This window comes from Amphiura filiformis, chromosome 12 (assembly GCF_039555335.1).
Source record: "Amphiura filiformis chromosome 12, Afil_fr2py, whole genome shotgun sequence".
NCBI lineage: Eukaryota > Metazoa > Echinodermata > Ophiuroidea > Amphilepidida > Amphiuridae > Amphiura > Amphiura filiformis.
Genome location: NC_092639.1, coordinates 8,150,030 through 8,176,304, shown reverse-complemented (window position 1 = coordinate 8,176,304; position 26,275 = coordinate 8,150,030). Strand labels below are relative to the sequence as shown.

The 26,275-nt window shown below is 37.0% G+C and overlaps 1 protein-coding gene across 1 annotated transcript; it reads left to right on the top strand.

Moving 5' to 3' along the window:
* The first annotated feature begins 3,457 nt into the window (after positions 1–3,457).
* Positions 3,458–14,366, top strand: LOC140165738 (uncharacterized). The gene is made up of 3 exons (XM_072189054.1): positions 3,458–4,337; positions 8,288–8,429; positions 10,834–14,366. The coding sequence occupies exons 1-2, from the start codon at positions 3,719–3,721 to the stop codon at positions 8,410–8,412; spliced, it is 744 nt and encodes a 247-aa protein (XP_072045155.1). The 5' UTR covers positions 3,458–3,718; the 3' UTR covers positions 8,413–8,429; positions 10,834–14,366.
* Positions 14,367–26,275: the final 11,909 nt, after the last annotated feature.

Genomic DNA, 26,275 nt, shown 5'->3' with positions numbered 1-26,275 from the left:
TCCTTGAGGAACTCCATAGTGAAGTGGCACATGCGTATATAGAAACAGTCCCGTTTATGTTGACTGCCTGAGATCTCCTATTCTGGGCAGGAAAAAGCTCATATGTAAATTCAAAGGTCAAATGCAAAACCTCATATGTAAAAAGTGGGCCCTAATCGGGGCCCCAATACTAAAACCTCATTATGTGTAATTTTTGGTCACCTCAATTTCAAGCAGAAATCACAGCGAATCAAGCAGTAGTTCAAAAAAGATTTCGCCTCTGCATAACTAAAACTACAAAAAGACTACTCTTTGTGCGTAATAAAGTGAACTGTTTTAAGCAATTGTTCATTTTTTGTGTCTATAAAAAAATGTGTGAACTTCAACATGAAAAAAATCAGCAATCCTCAATTTGAGAGCTTATTTGGGACATTTCCGTGATGTTTCCTTCATTTAAATTCCAGGCTTTTTCAAGTATATTAGCAACTGGATTTCCAATTGTTTTCAGAAAGCAGACTTTTCTCCAGACATTTCTATGATTGAAAAGTTACTCATCTATATAGGGAGTGTGCATTTATTTTCTGGAATAGCCCAATGTCATGATCAATGGTGTCGAAGGCAGCTGAGAGGTCCATCAGAAGGACGCCACGTTTACCGTCAAGTTCGCGCAAAATGGATCTTTGCTTTGACAAAGAAAGGCTCATAATACGTATAAACTTTTTTTTTATAAGCCGCCTGTTTTATGATCGTTCTGTCCAACATTTTGGTATATCGCTGGGTAGGTTTTCATTGAAGACCAATTTTTGGGTGACTTTTGGGTGCTTTTTGTTGAAAATTGGTATACTGATATGGGTAGCAAAAACACACACCAAAAATAGGTATAGAGAAAGTCAGCATCCGAAAGTCATCCCCGTACAATATTTTTAAATAAGCCCCCCCGAAGAGCTCTATAAAAAAGAACTACAAAACCATTTTCTCAGAAAAGTCAAAAATTCAAGATAGACCAGTATGTGATGCACCCGACGAATTTAACATCATCAAACGGCCCTTTATTTATATCAATCTGCATGTATATATATATTTGGGAAACTGATACGGTATTTAATATTTACACACTTTGCAAATTAGGCCCTTCACATTAAATTCTTAGTTTACTCTTTAAGATTTTTTAAAAAGCTACGAGGTAACTTTTAGTAATTATTTTCTTTATTTTAAAAAGTGAAACGAGTGGTCACAGCCCAATATCAAGAACATTTTGGCACTGCGGATTTAAAGGAGGATTTCGTGATCCTAGCATCCTCTTTTTATGACATTATTCAGTAGATATCCACGAAAAAAGCTTATTTCCAAAATTTCAGTTGATTCCGATTTTGCGTTTGCGAGTTATGCATGATTATGTGTATTACACTGCTCCATAGACAATGTGTTGTAATTTCGTTCTGGTGCACAAGAACGAAATTCAAATTGCTAAACGAATTAATCTGCAAGAAATATTTGGTACATAAACATTATGTAGCCAGAGGTATACAGTGGTGTAAAAATCTCAACTTTGTTTGGGAAAAGTGGAGGGATGAGGCTGTGGATCACGAAATGCCCCTTTAATTATATTCCAATTATGGTTGATGTTGTAATCAAGGGGTGTTCTTTGTTTGTTAATTCAGCATCATAGTTAGGTAAATTTAAATACATTTGGGAGGGAAATGCACAATTTAGCCTAATTACATATGCAAAATGCAACTTTAAAAAAAAAATTAACATTATTTAATCAATTAGATTAATTAGGTGGGAAATGGATACTTTATCATGTTTAACTAGAGCAGAATCAATCAATTTAAATTATCCCAGGCGGAACTTGCAAGAAGGCACGGTCTCATTTCGATTTTTAAGGTATGGATTTTGGAACCGCGATGAATTTGTCAAACAAAAAGCATCAAAAAGCTTAAATATTGCCTGCATTAAATGTTATTTTAGTAGTTTTAAGTTTTATTTTGAATTGATTGTGGAAATATTTAAAAATATTTCCACATTCAATTCAATTCTAAATATAATTAATCTTTTCCGCGAGCACCTTCCCTTCCCTTGTCTTGTCTTTTGGTTTGGTAATTTTATTTGCTTTGCTTTCAGGCCTTTTTGTTTTTCCATCAGCCTTTTCCTCTATATTGCGTTTGTATTTTTTTAATGTCTTGTCTTGCGAATTTTTTTGTTAAGTTGAACAAAAAAAAAACCCGTTTGGGGGATTTGGGGCCAAAAATGAGCATGTCAGTGCAATAGGGTAAGATAGGGTAAGTGGGACAGTACTACTACTACATCTTCATTGCAGCACTAAATTACCAATACAATACCGAATGGTGACTTACCCCATTGCAAAGATGTAGGCCTATATGTTATCATTTCACTGCTCAATATTGGAGTTTATTTGGTATTTGAGCTGCGGGAGATGCTTGAGACCAATTATGCAACACTACCTTGATGTAGCGGCCAACTTTGAGGAATTATACTTATTTATTACCAAATATTTGAAAATCTTTGCTGAGAATTATGACATATTGAGAGATAATATATTTCATTTACCATAAAAAGAATGCTTTTTACAAGCCTGATAGCAGAAAAAATTATGAAATTATGCTGGTGTCCCACTTACCCCATCCAATTGGGGTAGGTGGGACAGTGGTTCTTGAAATCAATTTTTGATACAAAAAATAACAAAATTACTAAGTTAAATTGCACATAATGCCGCCAAAAAAAGGCGCCAACCAGCTCAAAAATTAAATTAATACTGAACACGCCTATTAAATGAGTTGGTTATTGATTCTGTGGTTGAAAATCGCAAATCATGGGTTTTTTGGGGGGGTTTTGTCACTAAAAACCAAGAAAAAAATGCTGCATGAATTCAGATGACATAATAAAACATGATAGTATAGTATTAGGCCTACTATTTTTTGGTATAATTAGGTTAATAATGCGCAAATGCTCCAATATGTTCTTTTAAAGTAATAATATCATAAATATATGTGTCAAATTTACCCCTACCCCAGAATGTGTCCCACTTACCCCAAAGTGTTGGGGGTAAGTGGGACAGTTGAGTTAATATAACTGGCTTCGCCCTGAATTGGAGTATCGCCCCAAAACTAACACCAGACATCGTCCTAGAATTATACTTGAATTGTAAAAATATAAGTTCAATCTTTTATTCACTTAGGCTACATGAGTTTTATATCCAATAAATATCCTTAAGTGTCCCACCTAGGCCTAGGCCTACCCCTATTTTACCCTAAATTAGCATTAAAATTGATCTTATACTAAAGGCATTCTAGAAACACTTTGTGGTCGCAATACTGTCACATGCCACGCCCTTTGACGTTCATGACCAATGAGCGCGGTTTGCCGTGATCATGTACCGGTATCGTGGGAGTCATGTGCCACAGTGCAGCGCCCTGACAGCGCCCTATTGTCCCTATGCTCATTATAAATTCATAGAATGCTTGGCCTTGTAAATACTACTACTTGTTTGTACCGTACTATACAGTCAGGTCATATACCAGCGTACACGTAGTGTAGTAACGACCCTGGTTGTATGCAGCTGAGGTCAGGAACGCTTTCGGTAAAACACTACTGCCGGCTGCCGTGCCGCGGGGGTATAATTGCAAAGTATTGAGTTCATTGTTAGGTGTTACTTCGTGTTTCATATAGCTCCTTTTCCGTGGAAATATTCTGTTTGCGTCGTACTACTAATACTACCATGTCGGCAGCGGTTGAAATGCTTCCATTTCCAAGGAGATTATGCAGAGATCCCAGCAAACCGAAGCCAAGAGCTTGCAGAAATTTGTTTGGGACACCGGACAAGGAGGAAATTGACCGCCTTCTGCAAACTGAATTAAGTAAATATGAGGAAGAGGACAGGGAGAAGTATAATTTTGATTTTCATAGTGACTGTCCTTTCGAGGGAAAATATGAATGGGAAACCTGTGACCCACATGATATTCCGGCTATTTATCGGCCGGTAACTGTACTACAAGGCAAACGATTGCCACAAACACCAAACATGGCCAGCGATCATGGCGATGCCTCAAATTGGCCGGTACAAAGTACTAGTACTAGTACGAGTGTGGACGTAAATTTGTGTGGGTTTATACCATCAGGTTTACACACCAGATTACATGGATTTTCTTCAAACCCAGAGAAGGCAATAACTCACCGTAGTCATTCAAATACAAGAACTCAGGTTGAGGAACCAAAAACTTCGGAATCAAGCGTTTCTTGTGCAATAGGCCTATCATCAGCCAAAAGTGTCAAGAGACCGACCCACCGGCCGGCAGTGTCGACGAGAATCTCCAAAGCAAATCAGCCAAAGATAACAGGTAGGAAGAAGGCCCTTCACAATTGATTTTGAATTTTATACATCCAAAATTGAGAATTACAAAATATTTAATAATTCGATTTTTATTTGACATTTTAGCCAACATTAATGTGCTACTTTCTTACGAATTACGATCATCAAACTCATTTATTGATCCTGAACAAAGAACATCCTATAAATTGCATGTGAAGGGCGTCAGGGGCCTAATGCATGAATGAGAACTTCTATGCATGTTCTCATCAAAAGCCTGTTCAGCAACTGGATGAGGGAAATGAGAGAAATGACTAGTAGGGGCCTAGTATAGGCCTACTAGTAGTAGTAGTACTACCGCAATACTAAAATAGTACTACCATAAATAAGTATCGTACTAGCAATACATATTATATACGGAATTTTGCTCAGATAATGATAGAATGAGGTAAAAATGTGTGCAACTTTCAATATTTTATGCAATAGTTGTACTTCCATGACTCCCGGTATAGTGTACTGTTTAATACAGAAAGTCCCGGCAGAAAGTATAAACTATGAAGTCCTACTAAGTAGGCCTACTGTAGCATAAATTATACCGTAGTTATGCAGTAGGCTAGTTCATTTAATACGTAAACATAAAATATGGCTCAAAATTCGGACCGCTCGCCATTTAATCAGAGGACAACGCATATACTACATGTACCTGAGACTTTAAATAGTTTTATTAATACTAGTCTCAGGTATATTACTACCAGGGACGGTACTGCCAAGCATTAATAACCCGTAAACAAGTTGACAGCGATCTGCGGCTGAATGAGCACCGAACTCGAAAACAAGTTACAACTTGCATGTAAGCTATTTGCATATTAGTACAGTTGAAAGTTTGTTCAATATCAATATTCATGCCAAACATGTTATTTGAACAAAAAAGTTAATAGACTGTATAGGCCTATAATACTATTTTGCGCAAGGTTTCTCCGTCTTCAGGATAGACCCTGTGCTCAGCCAGTCAGGTCACCGGGTCAGTCCAGACAGGTTTGAACTTGCAGTTGGAGCAGCTATAAATAACATTTAATGTTAAAATAGTATTTTAACTCTTTATTAACACGACAACAATCCAAGCAGGTTTCTATTAAATCTAGGGTCTGTGCTCTGGGCAGGTAGCCAAAAGCTTTGAACTCGGTATTAAAACTTCCGGGGTACTACACCCCTGCCCAATTTTGTGCTTATTTTTGCATTTTTCTCAAAAATGATAGCGCATTGGCTTCAGGTAAGATATGTATATTATAGGGGCAAGGACTGCAACTACTGGACTGGACATTTTATTTCAGCACAGACAACACTTGTGGAGTTACAGTCAAAAACTACTTGCCATGAGTTGCCGAATTGTCAGTGCAGTAGTTGTAGTCCTTGCCCCTATAATATACATATCTTACTTGTCACCAATGCGCTATAATTTTTGAGAAAAATGCAAATATAGGCACAAAATTGACCAGGGGGTGTAGTACCCCTTATAACTAGAGCGGTTACCGCACCAAAGCTGAACCATGGCTTCGGCAGTATATTTTGGTATACCATTGTCACTCGGGAGTTCATCAGTCTTCTTGGGATATGTGAAAAGGACTCAAAATAGGAATATTGATTTAAGTCTTATAAGGAGTGTCACCCCCAGTGGGGAAATTATTTTAATTACCATATTCTGTATTTTTTTCTCTTTGATTGGACACCACTCAGGGGGTCATACCGGTACTTTCTTGGCAGTTTAAGATATGAAAAGGACCCACAATTATGAATATTGACCCAGGTCTTTTGAGGATTGTCACCCCCGATTGGGAAATTATTTTAATTATATTCTTTATTTTTGAGTATATACATGTCGAAATTTTGCTCTAATTTTCACTTTTTTGTGTTACTTAAAATTAAATGGTTGGTTATAAGAATGAAACATGTCTTTTCCAAAAATTAGAATGCATAAACTGAAATTAGTCTTAGTACAAGTCTTTGGGCTTGATTGTCACAGCATACGAAAAACTTCCTAAAAACGCCCTTATTTAAAAAAATTGGCCAAATATTAAAATTTGACTTTTATTGCTAGTTAGGACTAACTATTGGATTGAGCCATGTTTCATTTGGCAAAACAGGATAATATTTTTTTTAATCCCAAAAATTAGTTCTGTATTTTTCTGGAATGGGGAGTACCCGGTAGTTCGCAACGCCATGAAAAGTAAACAAAATTGTGAAACAAAACAAAGATTGAATTTCAAATAGCATCAGTGTTTACTCAGAGGCTGTATGTCTCAAATTTGGCCCAGTGAAACTTATATTTGGCCCACAACAATTTGCAATGCTGTATTACAATTAAAGTCAATTTGAGGAATTACTGAGACAAAAGTGAGTCAATTTTGGGGAGAAATACTTCATTTGGGGCACTCAATTTCCAGAGAGAGTAAACACTGAATAGCATCGCGGTTTTTCCGTATCTTTTGTATTCTATAGTATCAAAACAAGCTGGAACAAAGGTAACCAGTAGGCCTATATATACAGTTCCCGTTTAAACAATGATTTTATGGAAGCTGAAGTGAAAAATGACAAAAAAGAGGAGAAACTACGCAGTATTTGGTGTTTTCACACCGTGAACGCAGTAACGCACGTGTTGTTTGTTTATATCTGAGACCCCAATATATCGATTAGGTGACGTCACTAGAAAAAGGTCTATTCTTTAGTTTGTTCTCTTTCATTTGACACCACTCGGGGTATATATGATGCCTTGGCATTTTGAGATATAAAAAGTGTAAAAAAGGACCCATGAATATTGACCCAGGGCTTATATGAGTGTCATTCCCAGGTGGGGAAATATGTTTATTACATGTATATTCTTTACTACTTCCTCTTTCATTTGACACCACTCTGGGGTTCATATCTTCGTGGCATTTAAAGATATGTCCATTTCAGACCAAAAGGATAGTGAGTAAGTAAGTAACATAGACTAAATTACGGTATAGGCTGATACCATTTTATGGTTCAGCAAAAACTGCAAAAAGTCAATTGGTCCTTCGTTTAATACTGAATGCTAATCAGTCAAGTCACTGAAGCCAGCTGCTATAAGTACAAGTATATTATTGCTGAACCACAAAATGGTATCAGTGTTATGTTATTTACTAACTTACGGTACCGGTATCGATTTTGAGCCGGTTTGGCATAATTTTACTAAGCTAAATATGTGCAAGACTCGTGTTATGTATTCCATTTAAATATAAATATTGTAGTCTAATTAAAAAGTTTCCTTTCTATCATCATGGTTTAAATGTTAGTGTTACCGGTAGGCCCATAATTAAGTGCGGAAGGAAATGGTTTCTACTCGGAAATGAAACCGTTCACAAATTTACTAGTCTAATGACCATTTCTTGAGTTCGATTCAGACTCCACATCACAGACCCTGCATGCTTTTAAAACATCGCAGCATCTCGCGATGAAATTAAAATGTACTTTTATTTAAAACAACGCACAGCATGTATGTTAATTTCATCGCGCGATGCTGCGTTGTTTTAAAAGCATGTGGGGTCTGCATCTCCTTTTATGGCCATTCTGCCGACTTTGATTTCCACAATTCCCAGCAGCTAATCACAAGCGTGCACGGCCGCGATATAGCAGCACAGAAAGTGAACAAAGTGAACGAAGTTCACAATTTCTACCACGCGATGAGAATTTTCACCGCCGAGCTCGTAAAAACCTGGCTCAGATTTCAGTTTTAAAAGCATCGCATCGTGCTGCAATGTGGAGTCTGAATCGGACTTTATATATAGCGGGTCCATAATCCTCAAAATATCACGAAATCCTCTTTAAACTTAGTTTATAAGATTGAAGTGTTTTTAAGTACCGGGGGTACCATTCCAGCATCATTTGACAATTGACATAATTTCCAATCTCGATTGGTTTCATAAATCGGATTTGATTTGGATTTTTCTTATTTTTTCGCAATAGATTTCCTTCAGCAGAGAAAAAGACCGGTTGAAGCATTGTCAACAAACAAGAGGAGGAAAGTTGATTGTGAACATGGTAAATACTCAAGAACCACACCAGCAACAGCAGAGACGTCGTCATCTTAATGTACAGAGATGGAATGGTAAGTTTTAAAAATGACAAACACATATGTGATGCGATCAAGCCAAATCAGTCGGAACTCGGAAATATTGATTTTGAGATATAGCCAAACAAAGGAATTTTTTCCTTTTGTTTCCCTTTGTTTTGGGAACTCTTTAATTGCTCATATCTTTGGAACTGGTTGTTCAATTTCAATGGGGTTTTCTGCAAAATCCAGCTTTGTAAATACTTTTTACTATCCTATAGGAAACTGAAAATTTAATATTGCCGAGTTCCGACTGATTTTGCTTGATCGCATCACATATTATACTGACATATAATCAATCAAGCAATCAATATAGTGTAGTACATGAGGTCGATGACGAGGAAGTAGAATATTGATTTTTTTTGTTACAAAATAATAAAAGTGAAAGTTCCTTGTTTATTTTTTCACCTTAAGGTCATAGCCTATAAGGGCCGCTACAGACTCCGAGTATTTGACGTAGATTATTTGATGCAACATTAACTACGTTATTTAATCTAGTCTCATTCTATTTCCAGTAATGTTTAAGTTCTAACGAATCTTTGATGACGTAAAATCGATAATATGTGACTATCTAGTAAAATATTCATTCGTTAGAACTTTCGTTAGAATAATGGGAATAGATTAAAGCCATATTATAACATTTGCTGAGGAGAACTCCCTCAAATTTTTTTTAAATTTCTGGTTTTTACAAGATTGTAATGTACTTTTGTAAACAAAGATTCTCTGCAAAAATCCCCGCAAAAATCAAGAATTTATAACTTACATGTAGGTGCTGTAGGTTTGTCAAAATCCGAGATTTTGAATAAAACGCAGGAACCGTCGTTTTATTATTAATATGATGGAAATGTTATTAGTCGAATACGTATGCGATGTTCATAACACATAACGCAATCGGGACTCGTACACCCCTACACATCAGAGGATCGTACCGTATTACAACCGCGGGAGTAACATGCATCAATTGGCGCTATAGAAGTAAAATCCAATTTTCTTTGCTTTACCTCACTTGTTCGGCTCAAAATTAAAAGGGGACATATTTGAAAGTAAAAGCTAACATTTTATGGAAAATATAACGCGATCGCGGTTTTTGCGGCCGCAATTGCGTGGTGTTTTTTTGTGCAATTGAGTTTTTTCAACAACAAAAATAATAATAAATTTTTAATTTTTTTTAAAAGTTATAGACCCTAACTTTATTGTTATTCAAGGTTGGAACTGCTATTTAAAAAAAAAAGAAGAAGAAGAAGAAGAAAAAAAAAAAGCAACTACACGTTTTGAGGTTTTTATTTAAAGCTGCATAAAGTTGTACATTTTAAATACTTTTGCTTCTATTGAACAGCTAGCAATACATGTTAATTCAATATGTCCCAGGCTGCTCAATAGAAGCAACAGTATTTAAAATATACAACTTTATCCAGCTTTGAATAAAAACCTCAGAATTTAAAGTTGTTTTTATTTTTTAATAGCAGTTCCAACCTTGAATAACAATAAAGTTAGGGTATCACTGCAGCAGTAATGTATAAGGGACGCACCATTAGATACTCAGGGGGTAGGAAGTTGGGGTGGGGGAAGAAATTTTTTTCATGCATTTATACACAGTTAGGTGGGGGAAGGTTTTTTTTTGTTTTTTTAGTGTTGGTGGGGAAAGTTTTTTTTTTGGCTCATGTAGTGGGGGAAGTTTTTTTTTTTGAAAAACTTCCTACTCCCCCTGAGTATCAAATGGTGCGTCCCTAACATGTATAAATTATACATGTTATTTATACTGAGCAACATCTGTCATACTGCGGGTAAACAGGTCGGCTTTGCAGGAGGCAGGTCTGGGGTCATCTTACAACCTAATACCAGTCGACATTGAGCTTGAACTATATTTCGCTTGTCACATAATTATTTACCTCATATGGCATTGAAGATGGGAAATGACTGGGTGCAGTGTCGGCACTGGGGGGGGCAAGAGAAAGCAATTTTGCCCCTCCATAATTTTCTCGCCCCCGCCCAGCCCCCCCCCCCCTTCCCCACTTTCCAAAATTGCTGGGTGACAGTGTCCTGTGATGTAATATAAGTCGCATTGCCTTTTTGTTGAATATTTTAAACCAGAATCACTCGAGAACCAGCCATATGTAGCTCCAGTTCTTCAGCTTCACTTTTGAGTAAAACTCTAAAAATTGTAGCTCTTCTGCTGAAACATAGACCCTTTCTATTTCCAGGGTCTATGGCTGAAATTTGAAAAGAAAATTTCTTAGCTCTACAGCCTATATGCGTAAAGTTGGAGAAAAAATGTTTGGGTGATGGGCCTCAATGTGAGGTAGAACACCCATCGGACATGTTGCCTTTCCATATGACGTATACCTGCTGAATGTTTCTGATTATTTTATCATTATTGCTGTTGTTTATTTCGTTTGCATAGATACATCGGCCCGGACTGTCATCTCAAGTTTAGCATTTCGATTTGTGACATGTCAATGAAGAAGAAAACCCACCATTGAGAACCAATTCACACTCTGGTAACGTTTCATCACGGACATACTTCTCAACGATGTAGCTGTGGTCATGACGGTGGAATAGGTTTGCCCTGTCATTACAGAAATCAAGAGGACACTCCCACTAGGATCCACAACATGTTCATCTATCAGGGCACAGTTCTTTAACCCCAATACATTTGTATATTCATTGAATGACCTTAGAAAATTTGGGTACAAAAACTCATACCTTGCAACTTGAGGTCAAATTTTGCACTATGAATGTCAAATTGAGGTTATTGAACTATGCCGTTAGGATGAGGCCATTGTGGTCCATAGTGTCCCGTATCTCCGTCTGCAGGGAATACATCGTTATCCTTCAACGTTCTTCAAACGTCTCATTCCCGCGATATGAATCGAAATATGGTACTTGGAACTTCATACTCGAAGTACACGAATGTGAGGGTTTGCTGTATCCTGCTTTGAGCTTGAGCTTGTACATGTAGGCTACTTCCATTCTTTGAGAAACCAAATTGGTTTTTTTGGCGGTGTGCCAACGTCGCAGAGCCAAACTTTTCCCCGCCAAAATTTTACACGTAAACATATTGCAAAGGGCGTGTGACCTTGTTTCGGTGCAATGTTTCAACAATAGAAGTATTCTACATGTTAAAATAATAGGGTTTTGTGATTGTAAATAGGTCGATCATGAACTTCACTGATATGAAAAAGTAACAAACATGACTGATCCTTTTTGAAATTTTTTTTATAAACATTATTTTGTAAATTAAATCTAATACTGGAACTAAAATTTGCAACTCACTTTGCTACATTGCGTCCGAAAACTTCGGACTTCGTATGGCATAGTGATGATGTTGTGACGTCAGACGGCGAGGAATGTCTCGTAACGCCGGGTCCAATGCATGTGACAACTGAAAGTGGAGTCCCCCTTTCTTGTTGATTCGCCACTCTCTCCCAAATTGACTCTGACTCTTACCAAAGCGAATAAAACCAAAGACTCGCAACATTTTTTTAGTCAAAATTTGCGCCAACTTTATTTAATTTCACGCGCATTTTCAGGTGTTTTTTAAGGAAAGTGCAGTCTCATGTCTGTCTACCACATGTGAGGCAAATTTTGACACAGTAAACCATCCCTTTACATCGCTGGGTTATCGGAAAGACTCAAGAACACTTTCAAGCCCTTCGGCATTACTACGTGCTTCAAAAACGGCCAAATGTAACTCCAACTGTTTTTTTTTATCCAGGTCTAGTGTTTTTAAAGGTCCGCTAAACTTCATCTTGACCCTTGTGGACTTAGGCCTAGCAGTTTTTTCCCCACTGCATACTGAGTACTCGGTCTGAGCTGGTCTGAGTTCACACAATCTCTAATATCCATTTTGGTCAATTCACATCAGGCCCTTTACAATTAATTCTTAGTTTCCTGTTTCCCTCCTGCTTCCAAAGTCGAGAATTGCAAAGTATTTAATTATTTTATTTTTATTTTGGTTTTTCTCTTTTAAAATAACTTATAATGATTTCCATTTACTCCTTTCTGACTTTGATCATATCAACTATAATGATGAATAAACAAAGAACATAACTATATACCATTACTTATGTATAAAATCAAACATAGTTGTAAAATAATTAAATGCATGTTCCTAGTCAAAATAGTGGTGGGTTATAGAATGATGATGCTTCAGATTTCTTAGGGAACCAGCTTATTTGAAGCAGTATTATCTCCTGAGCATTTTGACACCTTTTTCATCCAAATCGGCCAAAAAATGAGAAGGTGCCGGCCAAAACAAGTATTTGGACAGGGGGGGTCTGTTGGGAGGTCTGAAAATCTATATTTTCATCAACAATCATTATTATATGCCTGATTCTGTTAAAGTTGGTATTGATTTGTATGTAATTGATGTTTAGAATTCCATTTTTGAAAGTTGCATAAAAATTGGAGTTGTCGTTTTCTTAAAATGGCCGTTTTACGTCCAAATGAGGATGTGAGGGCGCTTCACATTTAACTTGCAAACGATCTTTAAAACGGAAATATCAATGACGTATGTATGAAGATAATCATAGGTAGTACCTGCTCAAGAAATTTGAGCGAGTTACGTTGTACGGTTTGAATTTGGCAGCCATTTGAATATTTCATAGAACGCTGCCATTCAACTGTACAGGGGTCAATGCACTTTAAAATGTGTACGTTTCAATGGAAGGCTTCCTGAGAATACGAAAAATGGTGCCACGGTCAAACGAAAAGAAATATAATGCCCAAATTTGTTGAGGATGTGCCACATGTGATTATCTTCATACTAACATCATTAAATTTTCATGTGAAAAGAACGTGTGCATGTTTGATGCAATGCGCCCTCACATCCTTATTTGGACGTAAAACGGCCATTTTAAGAAAACGACAACTCCAATTTGTATGCAACTTTCAAAAATGGAATTCTAGACATCAATTACCTGCAAACCAACACCAACTTTAACAGAATTAGGCATAAAATAATGATTATTGATGAAAATGTTGATTTTCAGACCCCCCCCAACAGACCCCCTGTCCAAATACTTGTTTTGGCTGGCACCTTCTCATTTTTTGGCCGATTTGGATCTAAAAGGTGTCAAATTGCTCAGGAGATCATGCCGCATCAAATAAGCTGGTTCCCTAAGAAATGTGAAACATCACCCTTTTTAAAAGGCTGTTTAACCTACCCCTAGTCAAAACGGATTGATGTAGGTTGCGACCACTTGTTTTAAAATAAAGAAAATAAAAGATAATTAATAATTAAAAGTCACCTCATCCCTTGTTTTCAACCATGAAACAGGAAACTAAGAATCAATTGTGAAGGGCCTCATGCATTATGACAACACAGGTCACTGATTTACCACAAAACCAGAAATTTGATGACATTGGCCATATTTTGTTACGTTAAATTGGCCTCAAAATCTTCAATGTATATTCTTTATCTAAATTGGTGCTCATGTTTCGTGATAAATATTATTTTAAGCAACTGGATGCATCCCTATATTAATATTAGCGGGAATATTAGCCATTCTAAAATAATTTGCTAAGCTTTGACTTGGTTGGGGGGGCTCAACTTTGGCTTTTGTGCGGCTGAGACTCCGAAAGTCCACCCAATTTTAAACCACTTTTTCGAGAAAATTCAGAAAAAACACTCTTTTCATGAAATCGAGGGCAATCAATAAACTAAATGGCAGGCGGAAAATGCACCCGAATCTGCCGCACACAGTTGCTTTAGGCCAAAAAAAGTTTTCTACATGCCGTTTTTAGACCTGAAAATCTAGAGTCGCATATTTTTCCATCATATTTTTGGTAAAAAATTCGCAAAATGTTTTTCCTACCACACAATTCGTCTCGTGTACATTCCAAAAATACAAACCGTATAAATCATCGTTGATCGTCGTATTTTGTGGGGAACTTTTAATATCGTCCGTGGCAAAATATAAAAATAAAAAAATAATTAAAGGTGAACCTCATTGAAAATAAAGTTATATATCAATGGAAAGCTTATGATGTCAGGAAGCAGAAAAGAATATTTTTTATTTGCATAGCGTACCAGGTTGGACATAATCTCCATGCAAAGATTGGATATTGGCACCCCCCCTAAATTACAAAACGAAATCGTTCAAATTGGGCGCTTTCGTTGATGACGTCAGCCCAGGGACACACAGTTACTTCCGGGTTTGATTGTAAACACAATGTCCGTGTATTACTGTGGCATGCATCGGGCCAATGCAAAAATTCAGTCATTGTCAACTTACTTTACATGAAAAATATCTTCAATAAAATAAGAATAACATGAAGGAAATATCATGATCAAATTAAGAATGAAGTTCCTGAATAAAGTGTGTGGATTTAAAATGGGAAAAGTGCTGGCCGGGGTGATTTGGGATAGGCCAAGCCATCCACGATATGCATAGGGAATATTACAGTAAAGCACGAAGAGCGAAGATTCGCCGAAGAACCGGAATGAAAACAGATTACAAAAAAATAACTGCTAGTGCTACCAGTTCAGATCGTCACACCAAGTTGAGATGAACTTATCACAATGAGAAAATGTACAGGATTTTTTAATTATTTCTTAGTTTTACAACCGGTCATGGCCGGTCATGTATGACAGGCGAACTCGTATAGATACATACGGGATGAGCTCAGTGACTGACTGAGTCTCACTACGCCGAGTGTTCAGGTACTAGTACTTGCAGACAAAATTACCGATTTGATATTCACATTCTGATATTTCCAACTTATTGCTACTTCATCAGCAAAATTTATTCCTGTAAATGTTCCAAATATAAGGGAACGATTGATCAAATCTGCTGAAACACCCCATGAAACACGGAGGACGAAGCCCCGAAGCGAGTCGCTGTGTTTGTGCATATCCGTCCCTGCAATTCAGCAGCAATTTACGCATCGTGTTCGGTAATCCATAAAACATGAATGTTTCACTTTTTCAGTACCGTACACTGATTGTACTATCATTAAATAATCATGACACAAGTGACAATATTTTAATTTTATTCAGATTTCAGAATTCCATCAAATAACGGTCTACTAAGTCTAAATTGTATTTATTTTACAATAAAGTATCTGCCCGAGTATCTGTTTCTTTCAATCGCGATTGCGTGGAAAGAATGTATTACCGCAATACGCTAAATATGAAACCTTTTATGGGCTGGATTTGATGAAATCGGCGGTTTTTATTAATTTTTTGATTACTGCAAGACGATATTTTTTTAAATCAGACATTTTAAAATGAATCAAGAATATATAGGGAATGTATTTAATTTGTTATTCGATCATGTTTATTCAGTCCATGACATGAACGGTAGTAGCATTTGCGCATGGGATTGATCCCAGCGCGAAATTCAAACTCAATTACCCAGTTATACCCAGCCAGTTATGACTGATTTTGTCAAAAATTTACGGAAAATTTATGTGTTGACAATAATTCTATTATTTCTAATATATATAGAAGGAACCAGCAATTTGAAGATTCCTCTAATTTTAAGCTTTATTGTGAAAATCAGACTTGCCGGGCAGCTTGCAAAGTACAGGAAGCAAATCTTGTTTACATGTTTCCGAGTAGGATCACGTGACTGCGAACCCTGAGCTTACGTCACGAGCATTCCCAAGGTCATAGACGATTGATTTGGGTGCTTTTTGGGCGCCTTAAAAAAGACCAAAAATTCAATCATTTTTTAATTTTTCAGCTTTATTGGCCATCAAAAAAATCGGAAAAAATAATTTTTAATATCCTGACATCATAAGCTTTCCATTGCTATATAACTTTATTTTCAATGAGGTTCACCTTTAAAATGGCCCCCGATTTTGGAGGTTTAAGGGCAATACAACTTTTTTGTGGCTTTTACGGACGATATGGTCCATTCAATTCACCGTAGAAGTGATGATGTAACAGGATTAACTACCATAGCAATAAGTTAAAGCAATTTTTGAATATATCGTACTGCACTAGTACGTTTACGTGGTTCTTCTGCATTGACCCATAGATGTCAAAGAACAGACATAAAGACGTGTATCGTAATTCTATAGAATGTTCATATTATGCTGATCATTCGCACCTGTAAGATTCTGAAGTAGCTTTAAGAATAGCAGTATTGTATTCAATCTATGATTGCAGACATAGGCCTACTCAGGTGATGAGTGCAACCTGCTTGTTTTAACCTAATACGTATATAAAAATTGCTATGGTAAATCCTGTTACATCATCACTTCTACGGCGAATTGCCACTTTTTTCAGCATCAAAATGGAGCTTTTGATATCAGTGGAAATACCATAGTTCATGACGGGGTGTGGGGGGGGGGTGGTTGAAAATGTTTCTTTTAAATTTTTTCAGCCATCCTCCTTTGTATGTATATGTCAATTGTGCATCTGGGCTGCCCTTATTTGTAATCGCTCGGAGTTATTGTAAATATATAAATATTTATAAATAAATTTATATATATTATATAGCATCTAAAAAGAAGATACAGCAAATAGTAACAACTAGTTCGGTAATTTATTTGAACAGAAATGATAAGCAACTACTGCTTGTATTTATTTATTAGAATTTAAAATATGGTTTGTGCTATATGTAAATTTGGAAAACGTTTTGCGAAAACGCTACGTAGCCCGAGCAAATTTGATCAAAGTAATCATAGTATTATTATTGTTAATATTAATGTTATTATTTATACATTTTCTTTGTAGATTGTTTTGATTTTGACCATGTATTGGAAACCTAGTCTTTCTTTTTGTTTTGTCTAAATATAAAAAAGTATGTTTTGTTTTCAACATTGCCCGCGTTCACATAGGCCTATTGCTTAGATTCCTGAAATACATATAAAATTATTATTTGAACAAAAAGTTAATAGACGAAATTTTTATTTAATTGATAATAAGTTTTGTTGATACTGAAATAGATATAAACATGAAAATGATCCTTGAATATTTTACCCCTTTTTCTCGAAATATGTAACCGACCCGACAATAAGGGGCTGTGCAATAATTATGAGCCGGCCGGAGAATTTTTGACAGGCCGGGAGGGGGGAAAGCAATTTTTGGCAAGCCGAAGGGGCAATCAATTTTTGGCACACATTTACGGGGCATCTTTTGAATAACGCGCTCTAAAAAGGCTTGGGAAAACACTACTGAAACGCTAAAATATGCAAAATTTCCTGATCGCTACGCTCGCATCAAATAGACCATTTAAAGTTTGCAAATTGGGAACCAAAAATTTGGCACGTGCAAGGGGGGGGGGGCAAAGATTTATTGGCAGGCTGAAGTGGGGGGGGCAATTTTGGCGTGCCATTTGAAATCCCCCAGGCTAATAATTATTGCACATAGCCCTAATATATACAAATGTACAGCATTTGAATGTAAACCTTTCAAAATTCTCTCCTGGCAAGCATTTTGTTGACAACGCTATTAGTATTACGAAGATGCTCAGGGTACGGTGTTCCTAGTTGTTTCATGTGTCAGCCAGTCAAGCTTTGTTTAACATGTTTAACAATTTAAATTCATAAAGCTACGAAAAACCCGTTCTACGGGCCCGACCGATCCAAATTTTGCGTGTTGAGGATTTTTTTTTTTACAAAAGTGGATTTACTTTGACTGTGGGGAAAAATTGCAAAAATATGTTCCCAAAAAAATTCCAGATTTTTTTTTTCAGATTCTCAAGCTTCTGGTGATTATTTTAGGTCACGCCTCTTCCAGAAAAAAACCTCATGTCCGACTTTTGCAAGTCGGTCCGCCCGTTGAACAGGGGGTTTCGTCGCCTAATTCAAGTTTTGTTAGCAAAAAATGTATAATAAAAATGAATTTGACACTGTGATATTTGACAATTAAATTACGGAATACATAAATTATATTTCTGCGATCAATTCTAGAATTTTATTGTTACTGGGTCACGCATGCATGGTTATAAATGTAATATTTTGTCGTTCACATATGTTAGGTACACCAATGAAAATGTGACATCTAATGCCTTGTTACAATGTCATCAACATCGAGATCATGTGCAAAACAAATTAAATATTATAAGAAAGAAAGTGTAGTTGTTATATTTTGTGCTTGTGTATATCATAAATATTTATTAAAAGGGCATTTCGTGATCCACAGCCTCATCCCCCCACTTTGTTGAGATTTTTATACCACTGGAAACCTCTGGTTACATGTTTATGTACCAAAAATTTCTTGCAGATTAATTCGTTTTATTTAGCAAAAATTTCGTTCTGGTATACCAGAATGAAATTACAACAGTGGCCTATGGAGCCGTGCAGTGGCGTACCGTGGCCCCAACCCCGGGGGGCTGAAGAAAATTCAATTTTGCCGCCCCTTCCTCAACAGCCCTAAAAGGTTGACCCAATTTTTTTCTCGGTCGTTTGAAAAAGCACAGTTTGATGTATAGTACCATTTTTTCAACATTTTGTATGCTTTATCAAATTTTTCCGCCCTTTTTTATTTACTAATTCTTTGCCGCCCCTTCGTTTTTGCCCCCCTTCTTCTTCCGCCGCCCCTTCATTTTGGCCGCCCCTGCTTTTACCCCGGGGGGCTGGCGCCCCCAAAGCCCCCCACCAAAAAAAAAATACGCGCATGCCGTGTACGGTGTAATATGCATAAATTTTGGGAGCAAACTTTTTTCGTGGATATCTACTGAAAAATGTCATAAAAAGAGGATGCTAGGATTACGAAATCCTCCTTTATTTTAAAAATAGGCATGTCACAGTCAGCGTGTTTGTAGTGGGAGCAGATGTGCGGTAGGCCTACATAATTTTGCGGTATTATTTCTATCCGGTTAGAAATTATCCGTATCATCCATTGTCTGTACCGCACATCGATATCCTTCTCAAACACACACGAGAATAAATTGTGTGCTGTATTACCAAAAGTAGCAGCTTCTTCATGATGCGTAGGATGCGCGCAGGACATTCGGGACGCTTTCCACCCGAAAGGAGTTATCAAAACAGAAGCTACATGTTCGGGCCTTCGCCCCACTTTGGTATAAAAATGACCACTAAACATGCTAAACCCAACAACATGATGAGTCGAATTTACAGCACCAGGGTTAAAGCCCCTGATATTAACCAGCCACAATTTCCCCAGGGCTTGGAAAGCCAAGAGCATGACGACGCATCAACCTCAAAGCGTATTTATTTATTTAGTTATTCTCCCTCTTTCAAACTCGCGAGCATAAAATACTTTGAATCACAAAAGCCCCGTATTTAATAAATGGACCTTTGAAGTTTTAGCTCTATTAAAGGAGTATTTCGTGATCCTAGCATCCTCTTTTTATGACATTTTTAAGTAGATATCCACGGGAAAAAAACGTATTCCCAAAGTAAATTTTCAGGAAATTTTCAACCATTTCAGGAAATTTTGTCATCAACCACTGGCATCTCTGACTGAACGAAATTCAAATTTCACGATATCTTTGCTATGGGTCACTCCATATCAAATCAAGGAGGCGCCCCACCTGACCCCCTCAGATTTGCTTTATATTTTAGTCATATGTTGTACCTGTAAAAATATTAAAAACCTGCAAATTTGAGGTCTGTAGCTCTTACGGATTTTCTGTGGCAGGCATTTAAAGTTGGAGTAGGGAGGTCTAAATTTGGACCTAAAAGTTACCCCTTAAATAAATTTCATCTTTGGGAGTCTGTGCCTTCTTTATAAAAGGAAAGAGAGGTCTGAAACTTTGCATACACACTAACTGCATGCCCAATTTGTCAAAAAATAAAAAATACAAAAAATTATGTAATTGCGCGTTGTGTCACGGGCTCATTAAATATGCAAGAAAAATGTAATGTTTTGTAAACTGGCAAGTTTAGCCCCCTAAATTCACATTTTTGTCAGATTAATTATTTTTTGTTGTCACCGATGCTATATATAGGATAAATACAATGCATACCCAAAAAATTGGGGTCACAACTCATTTACATTTCGAACAGCGCCCTCACGAAGATGAAATTTATTGCAAATTCAACATTTTCAGGGGCCCAAAGTCGATGTGGTCCACCTTCAAAATTTATAAAACAACACTTTTATATAACTACTAGTCTTAAATTACAACTTTGCTAAGTCCCAGTAATTGTATAGGTTGACTTCATATAAAATGACAAGCCCAAAGTTGACCATTTTCTTATGATTGCATGTAGTGCAAATGTGCCGAATTCGGAAGGCTTGAAAGTCAAATTGGCCACAATATTAAAAATAAATGATTAGATGAGTATATTGGCCCCATTTACTTGTATTTCCATTTCGTTTTCAATATATACAGATTTTCTATGGTAGCCATTTAAAGTTGGAGTGCAGCGCCCTCACGAAGATGTTTTGTAAACTGGCAAGTTTAGCCCCCTAAATTCACATTTTTGTCAGATTAATTATTTTTGTTGTCACCGATGCTATATATAGGATAAATACAATGCATACCCAAAAATTGGGGTCACAACTCATTTACATTTCGAACAGCGCCCTCACGAAGATGAAATTTATTGCAAATTCAACATTTTCAGGGGGCCCAAAGTCGATGTGGTCCACCTTCAAAATTTATAAAACAACACTTTTATATAACTACTAGTCTTAAATTACAACTTTGCTAAGTCCCAGTAATTGTATAGGTTGACTTCATATAAAATGACAAGCCCAAAGTTGACCATTTTCTTATGATTGCATGTAGTGCAAATGTGCCGAATTCGGAAGGCTTGAAAGTCAAATTGGCCACAATATTAAAAATAAATGATTAGATGAGTAGTTATTGGCCCCATTTACTTGTATTTCCATTTCGTTTTCAATATATACAGATTTTCTATGGTAGCCATTTAAAGTTGGAGTGCAGCGCCCTCACGAAGATGTTTTGTAAACTGGCAAGTTTAGCCCCCTAAATTCACATTTTTGTCAGATTAATTATTTTTGTTGTCACCGATGCTATATATAGGATAAATACAATGCATACCCAAAAATTGGGGTCACAACTCATTTACATTTCGAACAGCGCCCTCACGAAGATGAAATTTATTGCAAATTCAACATTTTCAGGGGGCCCAAAGTCGATGTGGTCCACCTTCAAAATTTATAAAACAACACTTTTATATAACTACTAGTCTTAAATTACAACTTTGCTAAGTCCCAGTAATTGTATAGGTTGACTTCATATAAAATGACAAGCCCAAAGTTGACCATTTTCTTATGATTGCATGTAGTGCAAATGTGCCGAATTCGGAAGGCTTGAAAGTCAAATTGGCCACAATATTAAAAATAAATGATTAGATGAGTAGTTATTGGCCCCATTTACTTGTATTTCCATTTCGTTTTCAATATATACAGATTTTCTATGGTAGCCATTTAAAGTTGGAGTGCAGCGCCCTCACGAAGATGTTTTGTAAACTGGCAAGTTAAGCACCCTAAATTCACATTTTTGTCAGATTAATTTTTTTTTTTTACTGATGCTATATATAGGATAAATACAATGCATACCCAAAAAATTGGGGTCACAACTCATTTACATTTCGAACAGCGCCCTCACAAAGATGAAATTTATTGCAAATTCAACATTTTCAGGGGCCCAAAGTCGATGTGGTCAACCTTCAAAATTTATAAAACATCACTTTTATATGACTACTAGTCTTAAATTGCAACTTTGCTCAATCCCATTAATTTTATAGATTGACTTCATATAAAACGACAAGCCTAAAGTTGACCGTTTTCTTATGATTGCATGTACTGCAAATGTGCCGAATTCGGAAGGTTTAAAAGTCCAAATGGCCACAATATTGAAAATAAATGACTAGATGCATAGTTATTGGCCCTATTTACTTTTATTTCCATTTTATTTTCAATATTGGGGCCAATTTGACTTTCAAGCCTTCCGAATTCGGCACATTTGCACTACATGCAATCATAAGAAAATGGTTAACTTTGGGCTTGTCATTTTATATGAAGTCAACCTATACAATTACTGGGACTTAGCAAAGTTGTAATTTAAGACTTGTAGTTATATAAAAGTGATGTTTTATAAACTTTGAAGGTGGACCACATCGACTTTGGGCCCACTGAAAATGTTGAATGTGCAATAAATTCCATCTTCGTGAGGGCGCAGTTCGAAATGTAAATGAGTTGTGACCCCAACTTTTTGGGTATGCATTGTATTTATCCTATATATAGCATCGGTGACAACAAAAATAATTAATCTGACAAAAAATGTGAATTTAGGGGGCTAAACTTGCCAGTTTACAAAACATTACATTTTTTTCTTGCATATTTAATGAGCCCGTGACACAACGCGCAATTACAGAATTTTTTTATTTTTTATTTTTTGACAAATTGGGCATGCAGTTAGTGTGTATGCAAAGTTTCAGACCTCTCTTTCTTTTTATAAAGAAGGCACAAACGCCCAAAGATGAAAAAAAAAGATTAAAGGGCAACTTTTGGGTCCAAATTTAGACTCCCCTACTCCAACTTTAAATGGCTGCCACAGAAAATCCGTAAGAGCTACAGACCTCAAATTTGCAGGTTTTAATATTTTTACAGGTACAACATATGACTAAAATATAAATCAAATCTGAGGGGGTCAGGTGGGGCGCCTCCTTGATTTCATATGGAGTGACCCCTATACAAATTAATCTGCAAGAAATTATAAGCATTATGTAGCCAGAGGTTTCCAGTGATATAAAAATCTCAACTTTTTGAGAAAAGTGGGGGGATGAGGCTGTGGATCACGAAATACCCTTTTAACTTGGCCTATTAAAACTATATTAATTGACTTGTCAGTCGGTTATAAAATAATTCCTCCTCAATTTGATAAATGTATGATGAAATGATAAATGAGAGAATTCGGAATCAAGCATTGACCGCCAATTGAACCACGATGAACTTGGTCAAACCTATAAAAACCCTAAACAACATACGGCGTCCAGATGGTTCACCATGTTCATTACCGACCGACAGCATTGAGCGTTCCAATGTTATTTTAAAGGGACAAATAAGTACTGCTTTGGAAGTAAAATGATCATGAGAATCGGACTGAAGGGAGTAGACCACCAAATAACTTCTCCATTGAAACGCACGTAAAAATCAACTTTTTTTAAATTAAGAATGTTGAAAAGCGACGCCGCTATTTCAACGCCAAATGAACTAGCATTAATTGTACCACAAACTTATTATGTCGCCAAAGGTGCTGAATTCCCTATACTTCAAGAATTTTTTTCCAACCCCATCCCTCCAAAAAATGTCAAAAATAAATCTACGCCACTGAGGAAAACGGTCGTGGGCAGTATATGCCAAAACTGATGAGATTTCAAGGGGTAACCCCCTTAACACTTTTTGGATATGCTTTGGTGGGGCGGCAGGGAGGGGCTTTGCCTAGGGCGGCAAAATCCCTGGGAACGGCCCTGCCTTCAAGCGGTAGGGGTTGTTAACCCTTTGAATGGGTGGCTATAGGCATATTGAGTCTCAGTGTCTAGTTTAATTGAGCATAAAAGACGAGTCAACATCAATCTACTGATTTCCATCTGGTAGTGACATGCAGGGAGAGAAGTCAAGGTCCCTCGCCCCGCTTTGGTATAAAAAGACCACTAAACCCAACAACATGATGAGTCGAATTGTAATACAGCACCAGGGTTAAAGCCGATGATATTAACCAGCCACAATTTCCCCAGGGCCTGGAAAGCCAAGAGCATGATGACGCATCAACCTCAAAGCGTATTGGAAGGGATGATGATCTTCCTTCATCAGGGGGAACACCATACCGATCCCCAATTCGACGGGCTGCTGCTGATAAACCTGAAGGAAAGAGGGCTTTTTTAAACGCAAAATCTCTACAACGAACTATAAATACATGTTGGTAGTGATGGGAGATTTCAATTCCAAAGTAGGCAAGGATTGGGAACCATGGAATGGTATACTTGGAAAATTTGGCTGTGGTGAGAGAAATCAAAGAGGAGAAAAACTCCTAAACTTTTGCGCCACCAATAACCTCTGCATATCAAACACCAAATTCAAACAATCAAAGTTTAGCCGTGAGTGGACCTGGGAATCCGCAGATGGTTCAACCTCACCTCACCTCACCTCAGGTACCATCCTTGTGATGAGCCTCCATTTGCATCTGTCTTGTGCGGCTTGGGTCGCAGTGTATGTGATTTGATGTTTGATTCCCACGATGTACGTGGACGTCCTCTGCCTCGGTTACCTTGTGTCATAAACAAAATTGACTTCATTCTTATTCAACAAAAATGGAATAGCTCCATATCAAACTCACGGAGTTACCTATAGCGCCGATATTGGATCAGACCACCAGATGGTCATTGCTGATCTAAAACTCAAGCTGAAAGTGAAACCAAAGGCAAACAGACTCCCTCGTTAGGAGGTTACAAAACTCAAATCGGAAGAGACTCAGGAGACATATGAAGTGACAATAGGTGTTAGATTCAAACCCCTATTAAGGGCGTACTACACCCATATATTGGTTTGATTGGTCTAAAAACATATTTTTTCATTTATAGCTATAGGCGATATATGCACGGATCAAATAAAAAAAATATGAAAAAACATCGTGAAAGTGTCCTTTTTCACCTATTAAATTGTCTTAAAGATGACTGGTTGTTAAGGACGCTAATTTTTTAGCGATCCACGTAGTCTTCTTCACAGCTGTTTTCTGCCGTTCCTGACACAATCGATCAACGCTCTGCAGGGTCTATTGTTCTATTGTTTCCGATTAGAGCGCTGACATATTGGAAAATGTTGCCAATCAATATTCATGAGAGTGTACATTCAACGTCCAGTTTGCGAAATTGGGTGAGTTGTGTTTGGTAGGTGTGAAATACATCTGACTGGGCGTTTTAATTACGTAACGAATAAAGGCATTGACATCATCGAATGGCTGCCCACTGCTGTTATGTGTTTAGTTATTATATAGGCCTAATAATTATTATTAAATGTATTCATCATTCCTTTCTTTTCCCTTCTCTGTACTTATTCTTTCCTAGGCCTACACTTTATCACTCCCTCGCTCTCATTGTCCCCTCTCACCCTCCCTCTCTTATTCCCATCATTTTCCTTATATTTCTATTTATCTACTTGTCTTTATTATATCTTTTTATTTCTCCCTTCCTCCAGCCCTCTCTCATTCTCCATATCCCCTCTTCCTCCCTCCTCCCCTCCCAAGACTTCTCACAGAGGTGAATCCGCCCCTTCCCAACCCCCTCCCCTCATTGGGTACGCCACTATTTCTATACCAAAATAAAATTAAATGGAAATTTCTTAAAAACAACCTTTATAGGCCTATACTTATACTTACATGTATACGTATAGCGATTACCATTATAGTGTAATATAGATATATGGACTGGACATGGCAGCCTTCATACATTCTAATGTGTAATCGATCATCAAGAGCATTCAATTTATTTAAATGAAACGCCTAACGTCAGGTGGGTGGTAAAGATGATTGCATCGACAGCTATAGACATCAGACCCACACAACCACACATTTGGGATACGTAAGTACAATGGTACCACTTTACACATGACTGCCCTTACACAAGACTGTAGTGTGGTCACTTATTGATACTCGCCTGTTGTGAAGAGCGTTAATATGATGCCGGATCAGTGACCAATTTAATGGCGGAACCCCTTTATTCGAAACAATGGTACCACTTTTATGAATAGCCTGTCGCATCTTCTAATCGGCATCAAAAGAACAAAAGATTATATAATCTATTGCGACTCTATTTCTATTTAAAAGCTCTTTGCAATCGATAACCACATACAGTATTAGACTCGCTCGCAGTCCTATATACGCCGTGCCTCTATATATTTATGACTGACATACAGCGTTTTGTCAATACACACTTAACGATTTGCGTAGGTCAAA

Bases quoted from the DNA above. Each gene is read 5' to 3' on its own strand.
- LOC140165738 (XM_072189054.1), top strand. From the start codon at position 3,719: ATGTCGGCAGCGGTTGAAATGCTTCCATTTCCAAGGAGATTATGCAGA. The intron at 4,338-8,287 runs GTAGGAAGAAGG...TTTTCGCAATAG, and splicing joins AAATCAGCCAAAGATAACAG to ATTTCCTTCAGCAGAGAAAA.